The 21522-nt window shown below is 51.8% G+C and overlaps 1 protein-coding gene across 9 annotated transcripts in view; it reads left to right on the top strand.

The window, feature by feature from the left end:
* Positions 1-21522, top strand: part of LOC122380208 (dystrobrevin beta-like) — a 77979-nt gene that overhangs the window by 23405 nt on the left and 33052 nt on the right. For 5 of the 9 annotated variants that reach the window (XM_043363176.1, XM_043363178.1, XM_043363173.1 and 2 more), the window contains exon 2: positions 11613-11777. In XM_043363176.1, the coding sequence (XP_043219111.1) occupies positions 11621-11777 (157 nt within the window). In that variant the 5' untranslated portion in view covers positions 11613-11620. Of the gene's footprint in view, positions 1-4744; positions 4933-11567; positions 11778-21522 lie in introns of those variants that run through there. The other 4 variants (XM_043363179.1, XM_043363175.1, XM_043363172.1 and 1 more) reach the window with 3 other exon arrangements.

Below are 21522 nucleotides of genomic sequence, written 5' to 3'. Positions count from 1 at the left end.
CTTTCGTTGCGAAGAAAGGAACCCCTAGACACTCTTTCATGGCACGCCAATGCCCGACGCTAGCATGCGATCAGGCATCGGTGCTCGGTTACTTTGAAAACGTAATCATAATTGCTAATTTTGCTTGCTTTTTATGGAACCCGAGTGACATTCCCTGTTAGCTGCCGTGGAACAGGGACCTGAATGCCCCTGGCTTAGCAGGCGATCTTGATGCCTCGTCCATGTCGGCTTGGTAAAGGTCTTGTGCCGCTCAGAATTCGGGAATATCGCCCTCCGTGTGATTGGTTCGAGAACAGCCGCCTAAAGGCCGCCCTGTCGGCCGGTCGGGGGGCGGGAGGCATTCATCGGCGACCGGTCCAATTCGATGCCGCCGGCCGTGCGCCTGCCTTTTGTCCGGGAAACGTACGGGGGAGCTTCCTTTGGATGGCGGTCGACATGGCACGGACGGGCGCCGGATCAGAGTGGCCGGCCGGTTCGACTTTTGGCAGTATCCTCGCTGCTCTGACCACCAATCGGGACGCAGACGCTGGCCTCCGCTATACCAGCGGTGAGCTGCCCTCAGCATCACGCGCGGGATCCGCCCATCCATCGCCGTCCGGCCGCCGGTGGAGGGCCGCCTCTTTTCCGCACCACTAGCGCGCTGAGCCCGTCCGGTCTGGTGTCGTCCCCGCCCCTCACCCCACACACCCATCGCCTGACCGCCCCTGTGCTGGTGGGGGGGGGGGGGGGGGCCGGTGGGTGTGGGTGGAGGGATAAAGTGGCTGACAGGCGCGGAACCACGCCAACCGGACGAGAACGGCAAGAAACACGGGCTTACGGGCCGACAAGAACAGATACATGGACACTGAACAGTGGGCGGCCCTTTACGTGCCACATACAAGAGTTTGGACTTGCATACTACATAATGTCGGAGAATATCGGAGTTGTAGACAGCTCCGATATTATCTTGTTTTTCCTATCCTGACCTTCATGATTTACGACCGGCATAGGAGCTCGCTGTTAAACAGACTGATGAACGTATCAGACCGAATATGAACCAAGATATCCTAGCACTTACTTATGCAACGACACGTCCGATGTTCAAACACATCCAGGAACTGAGCATGTCCGGATCTCGGTCTTACACTTTTGATGCTGCTGCTCTGGATAACTTTGCGTACTGAGAACATTACGCACAACTGGAAAGAGCGCGTCGGCCGGCCGGCGGCCTTGCGAACTTGCTGCGCGAAGTTGTAGAGTATCGATTCGTGTGTCGGTCTGAGTTTCCGTCAGCAGTGCGGCAGTTGAGTGATGATCTTCTCAGTATGGTGATATGAGCCGGAAGATGTCGGATATGCGTACCGTGGCTGGCTCTGCTCAAAGCTGAGAACATGGAATTGCACACTGACGTGGCGCGGCAGGGACCAGCAGTGGCACCACGAGCAAGCCTTGTCTCCATAACGTGACTTGTAGTGACTTCCGACGATACATTTTGTGAATGGTCGGTCGAAGATGCTAGAAAATTATCTGCATGTCATGGGAAACATGATGGCGATGGCCCATCGTGATGCCGATTGCCTTGCTTGTAAAAAGCACAGAACAGCTGCATTACAGCTTGTAATGTCCACCCATTTCATCCCTCGTGGACATCAGAACGACGAATAGTTGGTCCGCTACTGCGTACGATTCTGGCACGCTGTTTGTGCCGTGTCCAGTTGGCACATGTGTCGCTGACCCAGGGGCCCTGCCGACGACCTGGGGCGGGGGAGGGTGAGGGGGGGGGGGGGCGGCAGTCCGCCCGGCGATCGGGCAATGATGGGCGGAAGGTGGCCATCGACCGCCGCCCCCGCCCCCGCCCTGGCAGTCCCGAGCAGCTGCCGCTGGCTACCCTTGCTGGCCCGCGCATCACCCAGCATTCGGACACAACGGGTCACACAAAATGTTCGCCTGTTTACTCCTAGTAGAATGGCAGCTAATTCACCTCTCTCCAGGCTTTGGTGTGGACTGTGGTGTTGCTCTGACATTGTGACGTCGTTCCGTGCCCTCTGTTTTCTGCCGGACTCTTTCCACAGCTACCGTAGCCATCGTGACCTATTGCACTGCGTCTATAACCGGCCGTGCCAGTGCCGGGGTGAATGACCACTTGGTCAGCCTTGATTGGTGTGATGTTCAGCGCTTTTTTTATTTGGTCTCGTCAGCGCCGGCTGTTTCTCCCCGATCCACCAGTTCGGTGGTCACAGAGCCCCTGCCGCACTCCTAGTTCGGTATCTCACCGCCCCACAATCTCTTTAGACCAGTTTCGCGGCGACACCGTCCCATCGCAGCCAGCCTGTGGTCACGATCGACGCCGAGTCACGTATCTGACTGCCGTGAAGGACTTGACATGTCCCAGCGTCCCCACAGATACACGGCTCCGCGATCACACAAACGCCCATCGATCAAGCTCAAAAGTGGCGAGGCGGCCGCTGTTTTCCCGCTGGTTTGGATTGATACCGTCCGGACGTGTTTTGCCGGAACTTGCGCCGATGAAAAATGGCCTGGTTTTGCCACTGATCGCTCGACGCCCCAGCTCAGAGGCACTCCATTATTTCCAGGTGACGGTTTGCTCAATTCGGAACGCCTTACCTATATGTGTTTGCGACGTCGCGTTGGCGGGTAATCGTTCAATGGTCAGTAGTTTTTAAAATACTTCATTTTGTAGATCGAAGATGCGTATATTTTCGTCTTGTTAGGTTCCTCAAGGGAACACTGAACGGTCGCCGTACCCTCATTAGAGCCTAGAGGTGCAGCTTTTCCCAAAAAGCTCTTGCTGGAGGCCGCGCAAGCACACATGGAATAATGCTGTCTGTCTCTGCGTATTGCTCAACAGTCAGTGGTGGGCGTATTATGCGACCAATGACCATAATAACAAGTATAACAACATCTTAGTCGCTATTCCTTTCACCGTCTGGCTTCCACATAACCGATACGCATGAGCTTGTGGTAGCAATGTTAAATGAATTCCCGGTTCCCCAGCACCCACCCTACAAACTTGTAGAACAGCTATTTATACCTACCATCTAAAAGTTGTGAGATTTTAATGTGACTCTTTGTTATGGGACTGCCAGGCAGACGATCGTTTCCTTATTGTGGATAAGGTCCGAGAGGAAAACAAAGTTTTTCGTTAGAGACCGGGATTGGAGCCAGAAACGGTAATTGGGGGATTACTGAGGCGCCGGATCGGAGCGGAAACCCGCCTCTCCGAGTATAAATGTGCGCGGCTCGTCGTTAGCCTGGTTCGCTCCGATAGGTATGGCTGGTTTTGTTTTCTTGGAAGCGTAGTTAACGAGGATTCTGAAATAATCATAGGTCAGGTCAGGTAACGACGACAGTTACTTGGAGCCTTAACGGTATCTTGTAATTATTTTACTGCATTTTTTAAGAGTGGTATATTAATAAAAAAAAAAATCACAGGACACGAGTTGTATGGTTACACGCCTAGCTTTTGCCTTCAGTTGAGTTTCCTAGTCCGCTTTTCTGTTTTAATACTTTTACTCTAAGCTTAGCTTTCAACGTACAACCTGTAAAGGACGCGTCCAAATGGCGGACACAGCGAACAGTTTCCTAACAATTGGCTTATTTCCCGGAATATTTCTCCTTCGTTGCAACGTGCCTTTTTGCAGAGAGCAAACAGCAATGTCAGTATTGTATCTCCAGTTATTGTAACTCGCTGTCTGCTCAGGTGATCTGTGTAGTGTAAACTCTGCAGTCTGTATTGTAAACGCCTGGCCGAGTCTAGTAGACTATGCTGAGACATTAATCTCCTCATTGTGAAAGCGGGCGCCGCTTATTCCCAGACGCATTGTTCCTCGTCAATGGGCGTGCTTCTATGTAGCTGTCTCGACGTCGAGTCGAGTGGTAATTGTTTTCCGTCATGTGTGGGATGATTGTGCATCCTGTTGCTGTTTAAGATAGAATGTATGTAGAATATGGGTAGTGTGCTCTCAGAGTTGCAAAATATTTTCTGAAAAATAAACTTTGTTGATTCTACCTAGATAGATGGGAACAAAGAAAGAAACGTTGTGGAAGAATTCTAAAGAAATATATTTGTTCTTCCTTTTTCTGTGCATTTTTCGTCTAATTTTCACCTCCAACCTGAGATAGTTTTGTAAACCTTCTTACGGAATAAAAACAGCCTGGCATATAATGGAACAGAACACGGTCTAACTCAACAGACTGTGCGACATCCATTCACGAACCTTGGCCTGTTTGCTAACGATTCTGTTATGACTGCAGGTGCAGGTTGCTCACCGCATTGGAAGGCTTAGGTACTGGGACCAGCCACATTTCTCCGAAAGCCCGTTTCTCCAAAACTGGTACCGGTCGATATGTTTGTTCGTCTTAGCCGTTTGAGCATTCCTCCGCCCCACCCCAAATCGGTTTAACTCTGGGCGTCTCCCCGCGGCGCCTGTTGCGACTCGATACAGCTCATCTCGCGACTCCATCCCTATTTATGGCCTACTCAATGTGCCTTTACGACAAACACCTCCCCTGGGGCGTCTGCGGCGCATCTGGCGTCGCGCGGACGCGTCAGAACTGCGAGGGATACCACAGAGCCAGGGGTGGGACCGTGCTTTCCTGCCTCCGCGGCCGTCCTGTGCATCTATCCCTGACCACGACCACTGACGGTATTGAGCTCGCGCACCGCGCCGCGCCGCCGCTCGTGCCGTAAAAAGTCGCACCAGGCGGCGCTTCTGCCGTCGTCGTCGACGCGACGGCCGCGACGGGGCAGTCGGCGCTGAGCCGCGGCGTCGTTTGGAGGGTCGCGGGGGAGCGTGTCGGGTCGCTGTTGGTCGGTGTTTGGACGGTGTCGGACGGTGCGTCTCGGGAAGCGGTTAAGGCTTGGCGGCACCATGCTGTACTCGGCCGACATGTACCGGCGACGGCCGATGACCCGACACGAGGATGGCTACGGTGAGGGATAGCCCAGGGGTCCAGCGGGACCAACTATAACGTAACCCTGTTTCCGTGTTGTCCTCTGTTTCTTTCTCATAGTGACCCGTGATTACGGAGCGAGCGAAGCGAGCGTAGTCTTTCCTTAGATTAACGGAAATTTCTGAGTATGAGCGGCCGGCCGGCCGGCCGGCCGTGGTCACGATTCTGCGACGCTTATATCTCAGCAACCACTTGACCGATTTACATGCGGTAATTTTTGTAGGGTAGCTTCATTCCTTCTACCAAGTATTGAACGATTCTCGATGCATGTGGGTGACCCCTTATGCACGTGCCACGTGCAAAACGAAGAGGTGTCACTTTTGTAATAGTTGCAATATCTCGGTAACTACTGGGCCGATTGCGCTGAAAGTTGGCATGTAGGTAGGCACCCACTAGGCAATGCATATCCATGTGCCAGAGTTGGGGTGCTGCTGCACGTGCGCACGTGCAGGGGTCGTTTCCAGATCTCGAGAACGGCTGGACCGATTGCGCTGAAATTTGGTACACGGTTAGGGACCAGTTAGTAGGGTGCCGTGCACAAATCAGTTGGGACCCATTTTGCACGTGCGCACGTGCAGGGTGCCGCTTCCAGATCTCGAGAACGGCTGGGCCGGTTGTGCTCAAATTTGGCACCTCGCTAGAGACCGGTTAGTAGGGTGCCGTGCACAAGTCAGTTGGAGGTACCCCCTCGAAATTTCGCACGTGCAAGGCCCACCCTCTCGCTCGCTCCGTTAGTCGCCCCAAACGGCGTTATACTGGTGACTATTTCGTCTTTTGCTCGTAGGGCATCGTAGGACGATATTGATGTATGACTGTTGTGTGAATTGGACTGGTGGCTGTCGATTCAGGGACGCTGCCAATCAAGAACTCCTCCTCTCCCCGCTGCCTGTCCATTGTTACCGACCGACCGCCATTGAGTGCCGCTCGGTTAACCGATGTCGTTCCTTGGCGTCTCGGTGGCCCCTCGATGCCAAGTTTACGCTCTCTCCATGGCGGCAAATGGCGCGGGAGAAAATTGAGTTCCTCGGAATCGCACAACCGCTCCCTCTCCAATAGACACGTAACTGCGAATGGGGAAAGTTTGTCTTTCTATGATTTCTAAATCGAATTTCAATCTTGCTGAGCTAGTTGTCTGTTCACTGTCCCTGGAAGTTTTCTCTGAGGCCTTCATTGCACTCATTTAGCACCTCATACACAGTTCATATTCTCCCTCCCTCTCTCTCTCTCTCTCTCTCTCTCTCTCTCTCTCTCTCTCTCTCTCTCTCTCTCTCTCTCTCTCTCTCTCTCTCTCTCTCTCTCTCTCTCTCTCCCCGCACTACCTTCGTGTGCCGTGGGTAGTCGCCTCGTTCCCCAGCCGTCAGTGCGTCGCTCACGAGGCCCTTTGTGGCGCCAGCAGGGGCGCCGTCTGACTCAGAGGGGTGCCGCGGCAGCTTTATCACAGTTCAACGCGCTACCGGGCGCCAGACGGTCCCGGCACAGGAGGGGACTGCGCCGACGCAGGGGAGGGCCACGTGCCAGTCTGCCAGCCAGTGAACAGGGCGGGTTTGTTGGGTGTGTGGTAATGTTGCGACTAAGATGTTATATGTTGTCTGTCCAGGTTTTTATTATGTTTTTTGTCGATTTGTTTGCTTCTCTCAGTTTGTTTATATTCTGTTTTTATTCATTAAGGGTTCTGTTAGTTCGTTATTGATTCAGCCTGCCCTGTCTTTATTTGTCTATTGATCTACTTGTTCCTCATTTTGCAAATTTCCCTTTTTGCCCACATCTCTGTTTGTCTTTGTTTCGCTGTGTGTCTATCATTCTGTCTTTGTCTATATCATTTTTTGCCTGTTTCCATGTTTGTCCCTGTCTATCTCATCTGCCCTCTGTACAGTGAGTGGTCTGATCCCGCGCGCTCCCCGACCCTCTCCCCCGCCCGCTCTACACGGCCCGTGTTTACCCGGCCGATAGAGCGCGGCGCGGCGCCGTGTTTTGCAACGCTTCCTCATATTTGCGCCGGCGACGATCAAACAGGCCCGTCTGCGGGCCCGATGTGGGCCGCCGGCGACTTTGCGACGCCGCCCGGCCGCCCGTATGGTGTCGCCAATGTGCACTGAGAATGGGGCCCGGCCGTACAGTGTCGCCGGCGGCATCGAACGGCCCTCGCCGCCAGCCGGCTCAATGGCTATTGGCCACGACTCTTGGCCCATATCGAAGCACATCAGCATAATTGCAGATCAATGGTATTAGTGCGGAGGAATGCTGGATGCGTCGTGGGCGCGTCTTTCGTTGGAGACGATAGCCGTGAGGCACGTGCGTTTTCGCCGGGGCTGAGCTCTTCCCGAAATGGCCGCTGTTGTTATTTGGCGGGACTGACGTGTTTATGGTGCTGGGTGACGTATGGGCACGTTTGTGGTCTGTGCACGCGAGGCCGCTGCAGCCGGCGGCTGACACGCCGCTGTAACCGGCGGCCCGCACGCCAGCTCGCTGCTCGCGGCGATGCAGATTTGATGGCGCTCCGGGGAATTAGAGCCTGTTTACCCAGCCGCTTTTGAAGAGATATTCACTACTCAGTAAGCCTGATACTTTCAACAACTTGATGTGTTCACTACCAATTAGTAGATTAATATCCATTCATACCTGCTTGCACCGACCGTATGATGCGTAGGGCCGTGTTTTTACTGAGTTCTATTGCATGTTTAAGTTTTTAGATGTCTTCTGCTAGAAACATTTATAGAAATAATTCCTGGTGACACAATTCATTGGAGCCGTTCATTCTGATGACGAGAGAGCAACTCCGGATATCAAGCGTTTTTTTTTTTCTTTAATAGGGTTTATACACACATTTTCATCTCTTCCGTGCTTCGTAACGCAATGTCTTGGGCAACCCTCTTCCGGGAGCTGTGGTCGCCGGAGACACATGCAATAAATAAATTTACTAAAGGGAATACGGAAGCAGCATATACACTTCAAAGACCAAAGTGATATTACAGCTGATATTGCAAACGGTCCAATACTCCAGACGGCAACGGCGCTCGGCATGGAAATGTGGTGTGGTGCAATGCAAGCTATATACCTATCTATTACCCTCGTAGTCTGAGCAATTTGCATGTCTTTTCTCGGTCCTGACACAGGTGGTCGGAGGACTATTCCATGCTGATATTAATTTTGTTTAGAGAAGAAACGTTGGGTGAATGAGCGCTGCGTTCCAGTTGCTGACTAGAGTGCTTTGTTTGGCTGTGATCGAACAAATTACTGGTAAAATAACGGCCACAGACCCTAAACAATGACGAAATGCGATGCTGGAAGCGCTGGAGCTTTTGTGGCATTACAATACAAAACACAGCTCCATTAGGCCCAGTCTCAGCTTGCGCCGTTGGGAAAACTCAATATCTAAATGTAGCCAATTGCTCGCCGTTTATAGGCATGTTTCAAGATAAGAACCTAACCTTCCAGGTGGTGGGGGGGGGCATTTTTTGCCCCCCCCCCCTTTAGTTTTTTCAATATATCTCGAGAACCGCTGCGCCGATCGTCACCAAACTTTCAGTACCCTCCCGGGAGCAGCTAGCGCACATGGTGACCAAAATTTTATTCCAAAGGCTATGATAGGTTGGCCGCTAATGACGTCAGAGTGACGTCATTTTTGCCATTTTCGACCCAAAAAAGGTTTCGCGGGAAGAGCTGTCAGGCCTACAGCTTTAGAGATACAGAAAAATGTTTCAACATTAAAGGTGTGGAATCAAAAGGGCTACAAAACTGCTATTTCGGTTTTTCGAATTTTTTGGATTTTGACCCCCAAAAATCAAAAAATAGATTTTTTGATATAATAGCCAAAAAATCCAAAAAGTTTTTTGAATTTCGAAAAACCGGAATATATGTGATAGTCCCTACCGCCTTCTATCTACATACCAAATTTGAGATCGATACCTCTTTTTTTGGCCAAGTTATAGCGAAAAAACTGTTCAAAATTGATGACGTCAAATTTTCAAACTCAATTTTTAGCAATTCTAGACCTCGTAGCGCAAAACAAAGACCACCATTAGACTCCCCGTGACGAGCTGCATCGAATCGATACCCATTTTATGCAAAAATATCAACTTTGAAATTTGACCTTTTTTGCCCTGACCTTGACCTGACCTCCACCAGGAAGTGACCTAAACCGTACCTGATGGTCTTATAACCAACACCATTGAGTTGGAAATGAAAAACTGGCCATAAAACATGCATCGCATAACCTTAGTAAAGTTGGACTCATGTGGTGACCCTTGGTGACCTTTGGTGACCTGACCTGTGACCTGACCTGGTATGACCAGTGACCTCTAATAGCAACATATGTACTAGACAACTGATGCCTTATCGCTGATTTTCGACAAAATGCGTTTTACTCGGTGTTATAGCGCTTTCCCTAGAAGCCCCGTGAACGGTGAAACATTTTATCTTTGACCTGACCTGTGACGTCATCGGTGACCCCGAGGTCAATGAAATTTGGTTTCCCTCGACAAATTTGACAGGGCTATCGAACGCCGTTTGAATTTTCCGGATCCGTCCAGTAGTTCCGGAGATACGGGGGGGGCAAAAAATGCCCCCCCCCCCACCGCGCGGAAGGTGGCTGGTAGGCCCACCGCCTGCCGGGCTAATAGTTCAGTTAAATTAGTTCAAAGAATGTGCAGTTGCACATGGTGAACAGACTTATTTATCATTTGCGAATGCTAAACGTTTTTTTTTTTTTTTTGCATTCGTCTGTGCGACTCTACATCTAAAATGCTTCGCAATTATTGAATAGTGTGTTTTTTTAATAGTCTAACGTTTTAAATGGTCTTTCCCTTCCCTCTTCTCTCTCTCTCTCTCTCTCTCTCTCTCTCTCTCTCTCTCTCTCTCTCTCTCTCTCTCTCTCTCTCTCTCTCTCTCTCTCTCTCTCTCTCTCTCTCCCTCTCCCTCTCCCTCTCCCTCTCTCTCCCCCTCTCTCTCGCTCACTCTCTCTTTCTCCCTCCTACACTCTTAACCCTTATAGGACGGTGTCACGGCACCGGCCCATGCCATCTGTAATCATCCTTTCATTTTCTCCCCAATCATTTTCCCACCATAAGCCATTGATTCCGGCATTATGTCTGGGTATCGGTGGCGTGCCGTGTTGTGGCGGCGCGCCGCCCTGACCTTTGCGGCGCGGTCTTCATTACGGTCGTGTTTTCTCTCTGGATGCCTCTCCGGTCGTCTCTCTATGCCCTTGTGCCGCCGTGGTGCGCCCATTGTTTGCCGTGCCGGCCAGCCACCCGGGGCGCCCGGGCGCCGCCTCGCGCCGCGATAGCGCTCCCTAATGGAAGGTCGCGCCGATTCATGGTGGCATAAATTGGCGCACCGCGCCACACCACGCCGCCGCACGAATGGTGTGGTGTGGTGCTGTCTGGTGCAGCACGCCAGGGTATAGAGCAACACGGGGCTGTGTAGAACAGCTCAACATGCGCGGACGTGGGTCAATGTGATGTGTTGATCATTGATGTGAGTGTGGTATGATGGGTGGTGTGTGCTATGATATGTTCTGTGTGATGCAGCGCATCGCGATATGGGATGACGTGAAACACTCTGTATATCGTTATCACATTTCTCCTGCAATGGAAGGTAGACATCAACCGATCCTCTCCCGCATACAAGACGCAACAGATATGCGTGCCGTATATCCTGACACACACCATATTGACCAACATAGCGCAGGCTTCCCTGGTACTCAGCTCATGTCATTACGTTTTCACCACGATACGGCGACCCTACCTTATCCATACCGACCAGGCTGCCGATGGAAATAGCACTTACCTCGGCCGAGAGGCGGCCGCTGTGCTCCCCTCCGGCCGGCCGCGCGGCTACTCCTTGCTAATGCGACCGGCCGGCGGCGCCGTTTCCTGGTCATTGATGGGCGGCTATTAGTGGCCGCCGGTCGGCTATCGACTCCGATTACCGACCTCAATTGGCGTATGCATGATCTGGCCGGCTCCTTCAGCGAACAAAACGCCCGCGGACATTGATCGGGGCGCTGTGGAGGGCGTGATTACCGTACTTTTAGAGTAGTGGACTCCTTTGGCTGGGCTGGAGCAGAATATAAGAAGCAGGGGAAGCGCTGCGCCGTGATATGCGTGACTCTTCGTTACCGCTCGATGTGTGTGCTGGGGTAGAGACGCTGATGCTGAAAGACGTCCAGCTGTCAGACATGTCCCTGACAGTCTGTTCTGAGTGCATCTACTTAGTCAACACGGCTGACGCTTTATGGTATGCGGTGACCTGATCCTGACAGTGGGCACTGAGACGTCATCGAGATGTCATTATTTTATGTTTTTACCGAGAACATTATACTAATGAATAAGTCGTGAATAGACGAAGACGGAAAGTTCAAAGTATCGATGTCACTTCCTCAGTAGTGGGAATGGAAACGTCTAAGTGCATCAACCGCGCAATGCTCCATCAGTCAGATGAGGCTGGCTTATCAGATGAGAAACTGATCTCCTGTTTAGTCACAATGTGCCTGACTGTGCACAGTATCACCGTAACCCTAGTGTGATTACCATTTTCAATGTTATCTGCTCTGCATTTATGACTTTTGCATATCCCGTCTCAGTGGTTTCGCCTGACCCGATGTGCCCCTCTAGCGGCTGTGGGTCATCTGACCGCCCTCTCTGTCCCTCTTCGCGCAGGCGAGGACATGGACTCTGCCTCGGACGAACAGAGTTCCTCATGCAGCTCGCGCCAGACCGACTCGCGTGCTATCCTGCAGGAGGTGCGCTCAGAGTTCGACGGCATCCGGTTCGCGTCGTACCGGTGCGCCGCCAAACTGCGCTTCATCCAGAAACGCACCAACCGTGAGTGATGGGGAAGGGAGGGAGGGGTGGGGCGGTGCGGAAATGGATTGGATGGCAAAGGATGTAATAAAGTGGTTTAAATGAAAGAGGAGTGACGATATGGGGAGGCATCGAATGGAAACGTTTTATGGCAACTAAACATTAAAGTCAGAGTCACCGGGCGCGCACACTTTACATCACACATGTAAGCGACGAACGTGTTCCACAGAATTATTAGCGTTCATGCAATAAGAACATGCTAAACATGATAAACATGCGTGAAAAGTCGTCCCGCAGGCTCTGTCCAGCTATTTGAAATAGGCCTGGACTCTTAGGCTACCTCTCTGCCTGTTGATTAAGGCAGAGATTAAGCCCTCTGTTGATTAAGCCCATTACCGGTGTAACTGTGACAACAGACAGGGGCTCAAAAACCTCCGAAGGCTAGTTTTGTGCGCCACTCTCGATTGAACTGAATGGTTTCACTCGCATCCAACCAACATATGACCGCAGTCTGTTGTGCGGTCAAATGACTTTTGTCCTTGGCAGCCGTATCAGGAGTTTTTTTTAGCATTCCCTGACGGATGATATCCGTGATTGTCAGGATAACCGTCACTCTGTGACTATATTTGGTTTTTATTCTGTAGCTTTTCTGCGACTTCCTCGGCTTAGCGTTGAGCCCAGGCTGGTCACTAGCCGGTGCCGCGCGTACGGCAGTCGTCAGCCGATCCATCGCTGTGTCCGCTGCCCGCTGTTAGGTCGGTGCTGGTAGGCCAATCGATGGCGACATCCCGCCGGCGGATGACGCCCGATGACGCGCGCGGATGACGGCCGGTGACGCGTGCGGATGACGTCCGGCTCCCCAGGACAGTGGAGGGGTCGTAGGTGTATGTTGGTGTGGTGGACGACCGGTAGACAGACTGTGTACAGACATATTGCCATTTGGCGAGCTACGGACTCAGGCTGGTCGAATGGGCGAATATCAGACTGGCTGTATCAGGAAACACAAAAAGGACACAGACGTCAGAATTGGACACATGGGACAGAACTGTGGATCAACTGTGATCGGACTGTGGCGTATGGGAAGACTGGAAGGACTGTGAAACAGAAGGTGAACGGGGGGATGTTCCTGAATCGCAATACCGAACCAGTATAGCGCCTTTTGGGGCGACTAACGGAGCGAGCGAGGGGGTGAGTCTTGCACGTGCGAAATTTCGAGGGGGTACCTCCAACTGACTTGTGCACGGCACCCTACTGACCGGTTTCTAGCGATGTGCCAAATTTGAGCACAATCGGCTCAGCCGTTCTCGAGATCTGGGAGCGGCACTCTGCACGTGCGCACGTGCAAAATGGGTCCCAACTGACTTGTGCACGGCACCCTACTAACTGGTCCCTAACCGTGTACCAAATTTGAGCGCCATCGGTCCAGCCGTTCTCGAGATCTGGAAACGACCCCTGCACGTGCGCACGTGCAGCAGCACCCCAACTCTGGCACATGGATATGCACTATGCAGTGCCTAGTGGGTGCCTACCTACATGCCAACTTTCAGCGCAATCGGCCAAGGAGTTACCGAGATATTGCAACAATTACAAAACTGACACCTCTTCGTTTTGCACGTGTCACGCGCAAAAGGGTTCACCCATATGCATCGGGAATAGTCCAATACTTGGTAGAAGGAATGAAGCTACCCTACAAAAATTACCGCGTGTAAATCGGTCAAGTGGTTGCTGAGATATAAGCCTCGCAAAAGCGTCCGCACGGCCGGCCGGCCGGCCGGCCGGCCGCTCATACTCAGAAATTTCCGTTAATCTAAGGAAAGACTCCGCTCGCTTCGCTCGCTCCGTAATAACGATAAACAAATTAAATGGACGCTATACCGCAGTAGGGGAGAGTGGGGTAATTTGGCCGCTTTTTTTTAGAAAACGATATAACTTGAAATTGACGACACATTTCTGCATTTTCTCAACGCTGGCAGGTGTCGCATTCATTTTACTTTACTGGACAGTGAACTTGAAATGATAGAGTAATTACTTATATTGAAATCGTGACGTATTACAAAGGTCTGCAAGGCGGCCAAATTGCCCCACTAGCAGGGTTATTTGGCCGGGGGTGTGGGGCAATTTGGCCGGTGTTAGTTTGCGGTCGGCATTTTCTGTTATATTGCGAGTCAGCTTCAGATTCAGCAATGGCGTGTGTCCTATGACGCATTTGCCGCATTTTGGAGGTTGGCTCAGGGGCCACAGGGGTCAAAATAGCCAAATTAGCGGCTCTAGATGCGATCACAGTTTTTTACGAATAACTTTTGAAGTAATCAAGCTAGGCCAAAACTTCGAGTACCATCGTAATTATCTCGTCAGTCCGCATCGAAAGATGTATGTGTTGACCTTGAGAAGTCAAGGTCAAAGGTTGACCTCAGGTCACGTTGCATCAGGTCGCTTGACCTCAAGGTCACGTGATTTCAAGGTCATCATGTATATCATTCGATGCGCCTTGGCGAGCTGAACAGAATGAGACCATTTGTGCGGCTGTACCATTTTTATGTAAGGATTAATTAGCAAAAAACGTTTGGTAACCTTTGATGACGTCACATGCTCTTACAGTTGACCAATCGGAAGTAAGGCATCAAAGTAGTCAAAGTTGGTCATGAATCATGTCATTTATGGTACAATTGACCATGAAAACTCGGCCGTCCCAGCATAGTGACCATGAGCGCACCGGCCAAATTGCCCCGCTAGTCCCGGCCAAATTACCCCATATGGCCATTCTGAAATTTTTTGTCTATAAAGTCATCACGGCTTTACGGAATTAGATAAAATTGCTCTTGGAACCGCTGAACACCCCCAAGAATGGCGCTATAATGTCTAAATTCGTTTTTAGCTCAAATACTACATGTTATACAACTTTGTAAACAGAAGTAAAAGTTACCATTTTCTAATGAAATTAACGTTTTATTAATTTTGAATAAACGTACGAGGGGCAAAGTTTTGACATTTGTCCTCCGGTTATTTCTACCCATGACAAATGAATAGAGACTAGAGTTATTTCACTCACTTTTATTAGACACCGTACAGGTGGGGGCGGCCAATTTACACCACCGGCCAAATTACCCCACTCTCCCCTACCTGCGTGATAGACGGCGGATGACATTGAGACAGGCACCACAGCCATCCACCCACCCATGCCCCCCCCCCCCCCCCCACCCGCGGATATAGCGTGTCGGGCCGGCGGCGCCGCGCAGCGCTCCTGGCTCATTTCCCGTCGCCGGCGCCGTGGCGGGCTGTTGCGCCGGCCTTCCTGCGTCTGTTCCGGTGCTGACGCCTCCTCCTCCTCCCGTACCGGCGACCGTTCTGCGCCGCTGGCCGCGAGTCGGCGACACCAGTCCGGCGGCGGCGCCTTCTCTTCATCAGGATGGGCCTCGGACTCTCTGTGCCCGACATCACTTTCTTTCTCTTTCCTCTTTTCTGTCTTCCTTCTCTCTGTGTCTCTTTCGCCCTCCATGCTTTTCACCCTACTGCTCTTTTCCTCCCTTCCTCTATCTTTGTATGTCTGTATATTTCACTTCTCTCTCTCTCTCTCTCTCTCTCTCTCTCTCTCTCTCTCTCTCTCTCTCTCTCTCTCTCTCTCTCTCTCTCTCTCTCTCTCTCTCTCTCGCTCTCTCTCTCTCTCCCCCCCCCCCCTCTCTCTCTCCCTCTCTCTCCCTCTCTCCCTCTCTCCCTCTCTCCTCTCTCCCTCTCTCCCTCCGTCTCTCTCCATCTCTCTCTCTCTCTCTCTCTCTCTCTCTCTCTCTCTCTCTCTCTCTCTCTCTCTCTCTCTCTCTCTCTCTCTCTCTCTCTCTCTCTCTCTCTCTCTCTCTCTCTCTCTCAGTCCATCTTTCTCCATCTCTCCCTCTCCCCTCCCTCTCCCCTGTCGGCCGGTGAGAGGCAATAAGTCTGAGGCGGCGGCCGACCGCTGCTCCTCTCCGCCGCCCACGCGCTGAATGGAATCTTCAGCAGCGCGGAAGGAGGCCCGCACGCCTGACGGCCAGGCGATTGGCCTGAGGCCGCGGTGGCCAGCCGCACACTGCACGAGTGACGTAGTGGAACGCGGAGACGAAGAAATAACTCCTTTTGTCTGTAAAGCAGCTGGAGAGAGTCCGGCTCTGTCGTCAGCTATGTAATTTGATGTGTCGCTTGCGTCATTGAGTTATCAGTAACCTCGTAGTTTTAGTTACTGCACTGTCACCAATGTCGCACGTCATCCTTGCCCTCACCGGGCCACTCAATCCTAGCCATGTATCTCCAGCGGTGACAGTCGGTTACTGAAGTCGCTCCCCTAAATCGCCGGGGCACGTGTCAGCGAACGGAAGGTGTCGGCGCTCGGCTCCAGTTCGGATGGCCTCCGATGACTTCTGGCAGTCTCAGAGGGTCGAACTCCCTTTGTCGTACTTTGGCGACTGAGATAGAGAGGCAGATGGGAGTTCGGAGCAGTTGAATTCATTTCATCCTCAGGGGTGAAGTTGTGCCGGTGGAAGATAGTCCCGCGCGGCCACTGAGGCTCCCTGGTCTCTGTCGGTCTGGTTAGTCTGACATTTCCACTAATAGCCACCGATAAGAAGTTCGTTTATTTCGGCTCTAATCTGGATATTACTCTGGGCATGAGCTGCTCGGTAACGGAACACGTCTTCAAATCTGGCTCGGTGCTCAAATCACGCTGAGCCAGTCCATAGACCAGTCGCCAGTTGCCATGGAAGATTCTCGGACGTAAGCTGATTATGCTGAACTGCCATGACTCTTACTCCGGGTGATATGTTGCATCATTTGCTAAAAGACAAGAGAGGAAGTTAGCGTTATCTAGCGAGGTAACTCGAGCTTTAGGAACTGAATTTTTATTTGGATTAGTTTGGGCCCGATGCGTGCAATTTACTTTGGACCAGCCGAGAGAAAAGCCGGCACAGTATTACTGTCCATTGGATTAGACCCTGGAATGTCGCCGATACAGGCTTTATTGCCTTACAGGCGTGATTGACCTTTCAGCTCAGTGGAAGTGTCTGCGGACACCTGCCGCGACTATGTTGAAATCTGGCGAACTCTGCGACATTGTTGTGGGCTGAGTGCACCCCTGCTGGGCTCGGTGAAACGTCTCCTGAGCCCCGCTGCGCTCAAGGTCACCCGGTGACCCGGCGGGTTCGTTACGCTCGCCGGGAGCCCAGTCAGAGGCTAGCTGAAGGCCAGCGGCCGATGTGTCGGTGGTCACGGCGGGGAGAGGGAGGGAGGTGCAGAGCTGGCGGCAGGTCGCCCTATCCTCCCTGCTCGCTGCTTTACGAGCTAGTACTATCCAGGAAGTCTTGGGAGAGGGGAGGCACACTACACATTCTAATCAGCAGTGTGATTGGTATACCTATTTTTGAATTATTACCCAGACGATTCATGACTGCTTTGGCTATTGTCAATAGGGTACGCAGAAGAAGGGGAAATGGACAAACCGGACTACGAGCGCACAATTGCCAGTCACTATCCGTAAACTGCATTCATGTTAGCTTGTAGAATGAGCTAATCATCGCACTGTTGAGCATTTGATAGTTTCCTGTTGTGAATTACTGATTATACCCACTAGTAAATTAAAGACATCACTCATGGTTATCATATAAGGCAATTTATTACTATGCACAGTTTCACGATGGCTGGGCTACTGGCGGTACTTGATGGCCTTTCTTACATGCCCAGGCGTTGGAAAATTGCGTGACTAGATAATTGGATTGCTGTAATCTGTTTGACTTCAAACATCTTGGAGTCAATGAGCCACTTCGCCGCCCATGCTCCTGAATTACCGCGGTGAGCGAGCATTAATCGGTTTCGTGCTGGTACAAGTCCCTGATTATCCGGTGGCAATGCGTGAAAAGCCTACGATCGCTCATCATTACTGAATGATATCGTGCCCTCGGCACGCCATGTCGACACGTACAACGGGCGACCGCAGCTCGGCCAAATGACTGTGAGCTGTACAGCAGAGTCGAACGGTCGTTTTGCCTGGTCCATCGGATAAAACAAACAGTTGGGTTTCCGTTGGCTTCTGCGTCCACAGCTGAACACTGAGCGATTTTTCCTACATGTGGTGTGTTTTATACCGTGCCCCGTTTCCGCCACCGCATGTTGACCGGTGCTCGCCGCGGGTAATTGAGCTCGGCCTGTCGATAGGCCATATCGATATGGCCCACCGATAGCAGTCCTGTGACGACCGGCGGCAGCTGACGGATCGATCAATTAGGCCCGGGACACGGCGGGGGCGGCGGCTGATGTACGACGGTACCGGCCAACGGCGGGGTGGTCAGGCGGCGGCAGGAGCTGTGTGTGGGAGGAGAGGGGGAGTGAGTGGTGTCAAAACACCGACCCCTACACCGACCCCCCCGCGTCTTGTCTTTTTGACGTCGGTATGACTTGACTTTAGTCCCAGTACCAAAGATTTGATTTTCAATGATTCATTGATTATTCAGCTCAATGATAGAGCTCTGGGTTGAAGAACTGAGCTAACGGGCTGATTTTCTAGCTGAACATTTCTCTGAGCACGCGGCGCGCGTCAGCTCTGTTCCGGACAGGCGGACCAGAGCGCACGTCCACCATAATCGTCTGGTTGTGGGTCGCCTGCGGTAGACAGGGACCTCTCAGCAGAAACGAGAGAACAGCCGGACCGAAATTCCAGCCCGGAAAAGGCTCAGTGCTGAGATTACAGAGCGCGTCGGTTAATACCGAATTATGTGGCCTCATGCACAAATGGACTAAAGTTATATGTTTGAGCTGGACATTTGTGTGATAACAAACGATAAGTGTCGGCTCGTAAATGTATCAGATTTCGCAGCGTAACTGTTCGGTATTTGGATTGTAGTTCTCCTACAAGAAAGATAAACGATCTCACTCACGTCCTTTACAAACTTTTCTGCAGCATTATTACAACCAAATCATTATGAAACCATCGGGTGATTTTCTTCAAAGTTTTTTTTTTCTGGCGTGCAACTGGCACCATTATGTCATATAGTGCCTGCGGGTCAAATCGGTGACAAGGTGTTGAGCGGTGTGACTTCTGATTCAGCGGTGGAGAATGTATCTTTATGATGCAGGCGATGTCCCATCACTGTGGCACATAGATGTCCGGAGTTACTTGGACGACCGTCAGTATATTCTCGGTCACCGTTTGTGCGTCATTCTTAGCCGGTCGATTTGGACGGGAATGTTCCATTACTCAGTCCACCCAACGTGGAAGCGAAGAAACTGTATGTTGAAATTATTTTTTTCTGACACGCTATCACGGTCTCACGCTCTCGGTTTTCTGACACATGGTCTCCACAACATACTCGTATAAGCTTCCGATCCTACACAGTTTTGTTTGTCCTGCACCTTGCGGCAGGTGCGTTGGGCTGTTTTACAGTCACTGGGTGGTATGGTGCTATCGGCGTCCGCTTAGCGATCGGCAGGGTATTTCTGGGACTGCCGGTCGGCCGACTGCCAGTAACCGGTCCCAGACATCACTGCAGGCTATTGACTTACCGCCGCGGTCCGCACGAGCCGCAGAAGCCAGTGGCATTCGTCCTATCTGGCTAATTGCATGTATTTCTGGAACGTATCCGGCTGCCCAGCCGCGGCTCTCTAGGCTCGTTGAGATATTTTCAGAACGGACTCTGCTGCATGATGACGCGCGTGTTCAAAACAGCAAATAATTTTAGAACCGACCGTCCAACGCATCGAGTTCTTGTAATGCGTCAGTAAACTTGTGCATCGGTGTTAAGCTATATGAATATAGGCTGGTAGGCTTACTGTGCTCTAGCTGACATTTTTCAGATCTGTGTTCTTTGGCTGTGGTCTTTCAACCTAAATGTGATCGGAATTCAGCTAAAGCTACTCTGAGTTGATCGAACCAACCCAAGATATCATATTACCAAAGGTATGTTGATAGCTGAATTCAGCCGAAATGTTCGGGTATATATTCCACCAAGTCATTTTCTGTATTCCATCCCCTCTCATATGTCTGCAAGCGGAAGGCTCTATTACATAAGGTGGGCTGGTGATTGCTGGCTGGCGGCTTCACTGCGAGCTGTGCGGTACAGTAAAGATATGCGGGCACTACGGGTGCACTGCCAGCTAGCGAGGATGGCTGTAGCAAGCGCGGGCCGTGCGGCACAGCATAGTCATGCAGGCGTGCGAGCGCAGTGCCATCTAGGGAGGGTGATGTAGGTAGGCAGTGCGGGCATTGCGGCACAGTATGCACATGCAGGCGTGCGAGGACAGTGCCATCTAGCGAGGTTGGTGGTAGTTAGCGCCGGCCATGCGGTGCAGTATAGAAATGCAGGCGTGCGAGTGCAGTGCCATCTAGGGAGAAGAGCTGCAGCTAGTGTAGACGGTGCGGTTAAGTGAAGTTTTGTTTGCCTTCATAAGCTATGGCGCACTTAGCAGACCCTGCCTACCTCGCCTTCAGGTAGATAGATGGGGCGTGGGCAGTGTGTCGCAGTGGATATGTGGCGCTTTCTGCCATGGATATATTGTTTCTGCTACTTTTACTCTTCAATCCCTCACTCATTCACTCACTCACCCACTCACTTACCCACTCACTCACTCACTCACCCATCCGTCTCCCCTTTCTCCCACATAATGTTCAAAACACGCCGCGTATTTTTGCAGTCATTCCTGCCGAAGGAGCGGCGCGGTGTGCGGTGGCCGGTGTCACCAGAGAGCGTCCACAGCTGGGCCGAGCCGCACGGCGCCACGTAATTAAACGTCCCGATATAGCGGCGATCAATGGGCCCACCATTGTTGGAGCTGTTTTTACGGCGGCCCTCCCGCAAGTTGCGAGCCCGTAACACGATTTCGACGACTGGGCGTCATTCATAATGCATGCGATCACCACTCGAGCAGAGGTTTGAATTATCTCTCGCCGGTTGTTTTTGAAACGGTTGCGACAGGATAAATCGATAACTCCGACTACCGAGGATCTGTTGACATCGTATCGCGGAGGCTGTGAGAGGGTATGGCATCGAAAGGAGACTCCCAATGGTGTATTTAATGAGCAGGTTGCATCTGTGTTCTGAAGCTGTGCATGCCTATTGGCAATACAATGCCAGCAATGTCCAATGTCCATCGAGCGTATCAGTTTTGGTACTGGTTTAATGACCTGACGCCTGATGGGCAAGCTTGTGGGCTGCAGGTGTAGTTATGGAGTGTCGTTAGTAAGTTACTCGCACGTATCACCTTTATGAGGTACTGAGATCTACCAAGTGCGTGTCCATAAAGGCAGCAGTGACACGTCCATTTCATAAAGCCGTCTCTCGTTCAAGTTTAATTTTGAGGATGACCTTTACAGTCTCTTTACATCATACTCACTGTGATTAATGACTCTCCTTATATTTCTCGGCTTTCAGTCTGCGAATAAGACGATTAAGCACTGTTACGTATCCTTACAGCAGGCACTGGCTTGAAAATACACTTGTGGAGCTGATATGTATGTGATCGTGTAGTTTATTTCCGTCTTTTCAACTGAATGACATCGGTTCAAGCGACGGTACAAACGACAAACCCTTATCACCTCAGCCCTGACCCGCCGGTTCGAGTCGTGACAGACTGTCGCCGGGCACAGCCGGCCGTTCGGCCAGCCTGGTCCCTCTGGTAACCGGTGACAGACGGACACGGCCCGGCTGGCCGCTGGCCCCGTCTCGGCCGGCCGGCCCCGGGGACCGATACGGGCCGTCGCGCGCCCGGCTGGTTATCTGGCGATAAATGTGCGCCGCGCCCGCCCGGCACGTGCCGC

This window comes from Amphibalanus amphitrite, unplaced genomic scaffold (assembly GCF_019059575.1).
Source record: "Amphibalanus amphitrite isolate SeventyFive unplaced genomic scaffold, NRLGWU_Aamphi_draft 000093F_arrow, whole genome shotgun sequence".
Taxonomy (NCBI): domain Eukaryota; kingdom Metazoa; phylum Arthropoda; class Thecostraca; order Balanomorpha; family Balanidae; genus Amphibalanus; species Amphibalanus amphitrite.
This window is presented reverse-complemented; position numbering and strand designations above follow the sequence as displayed.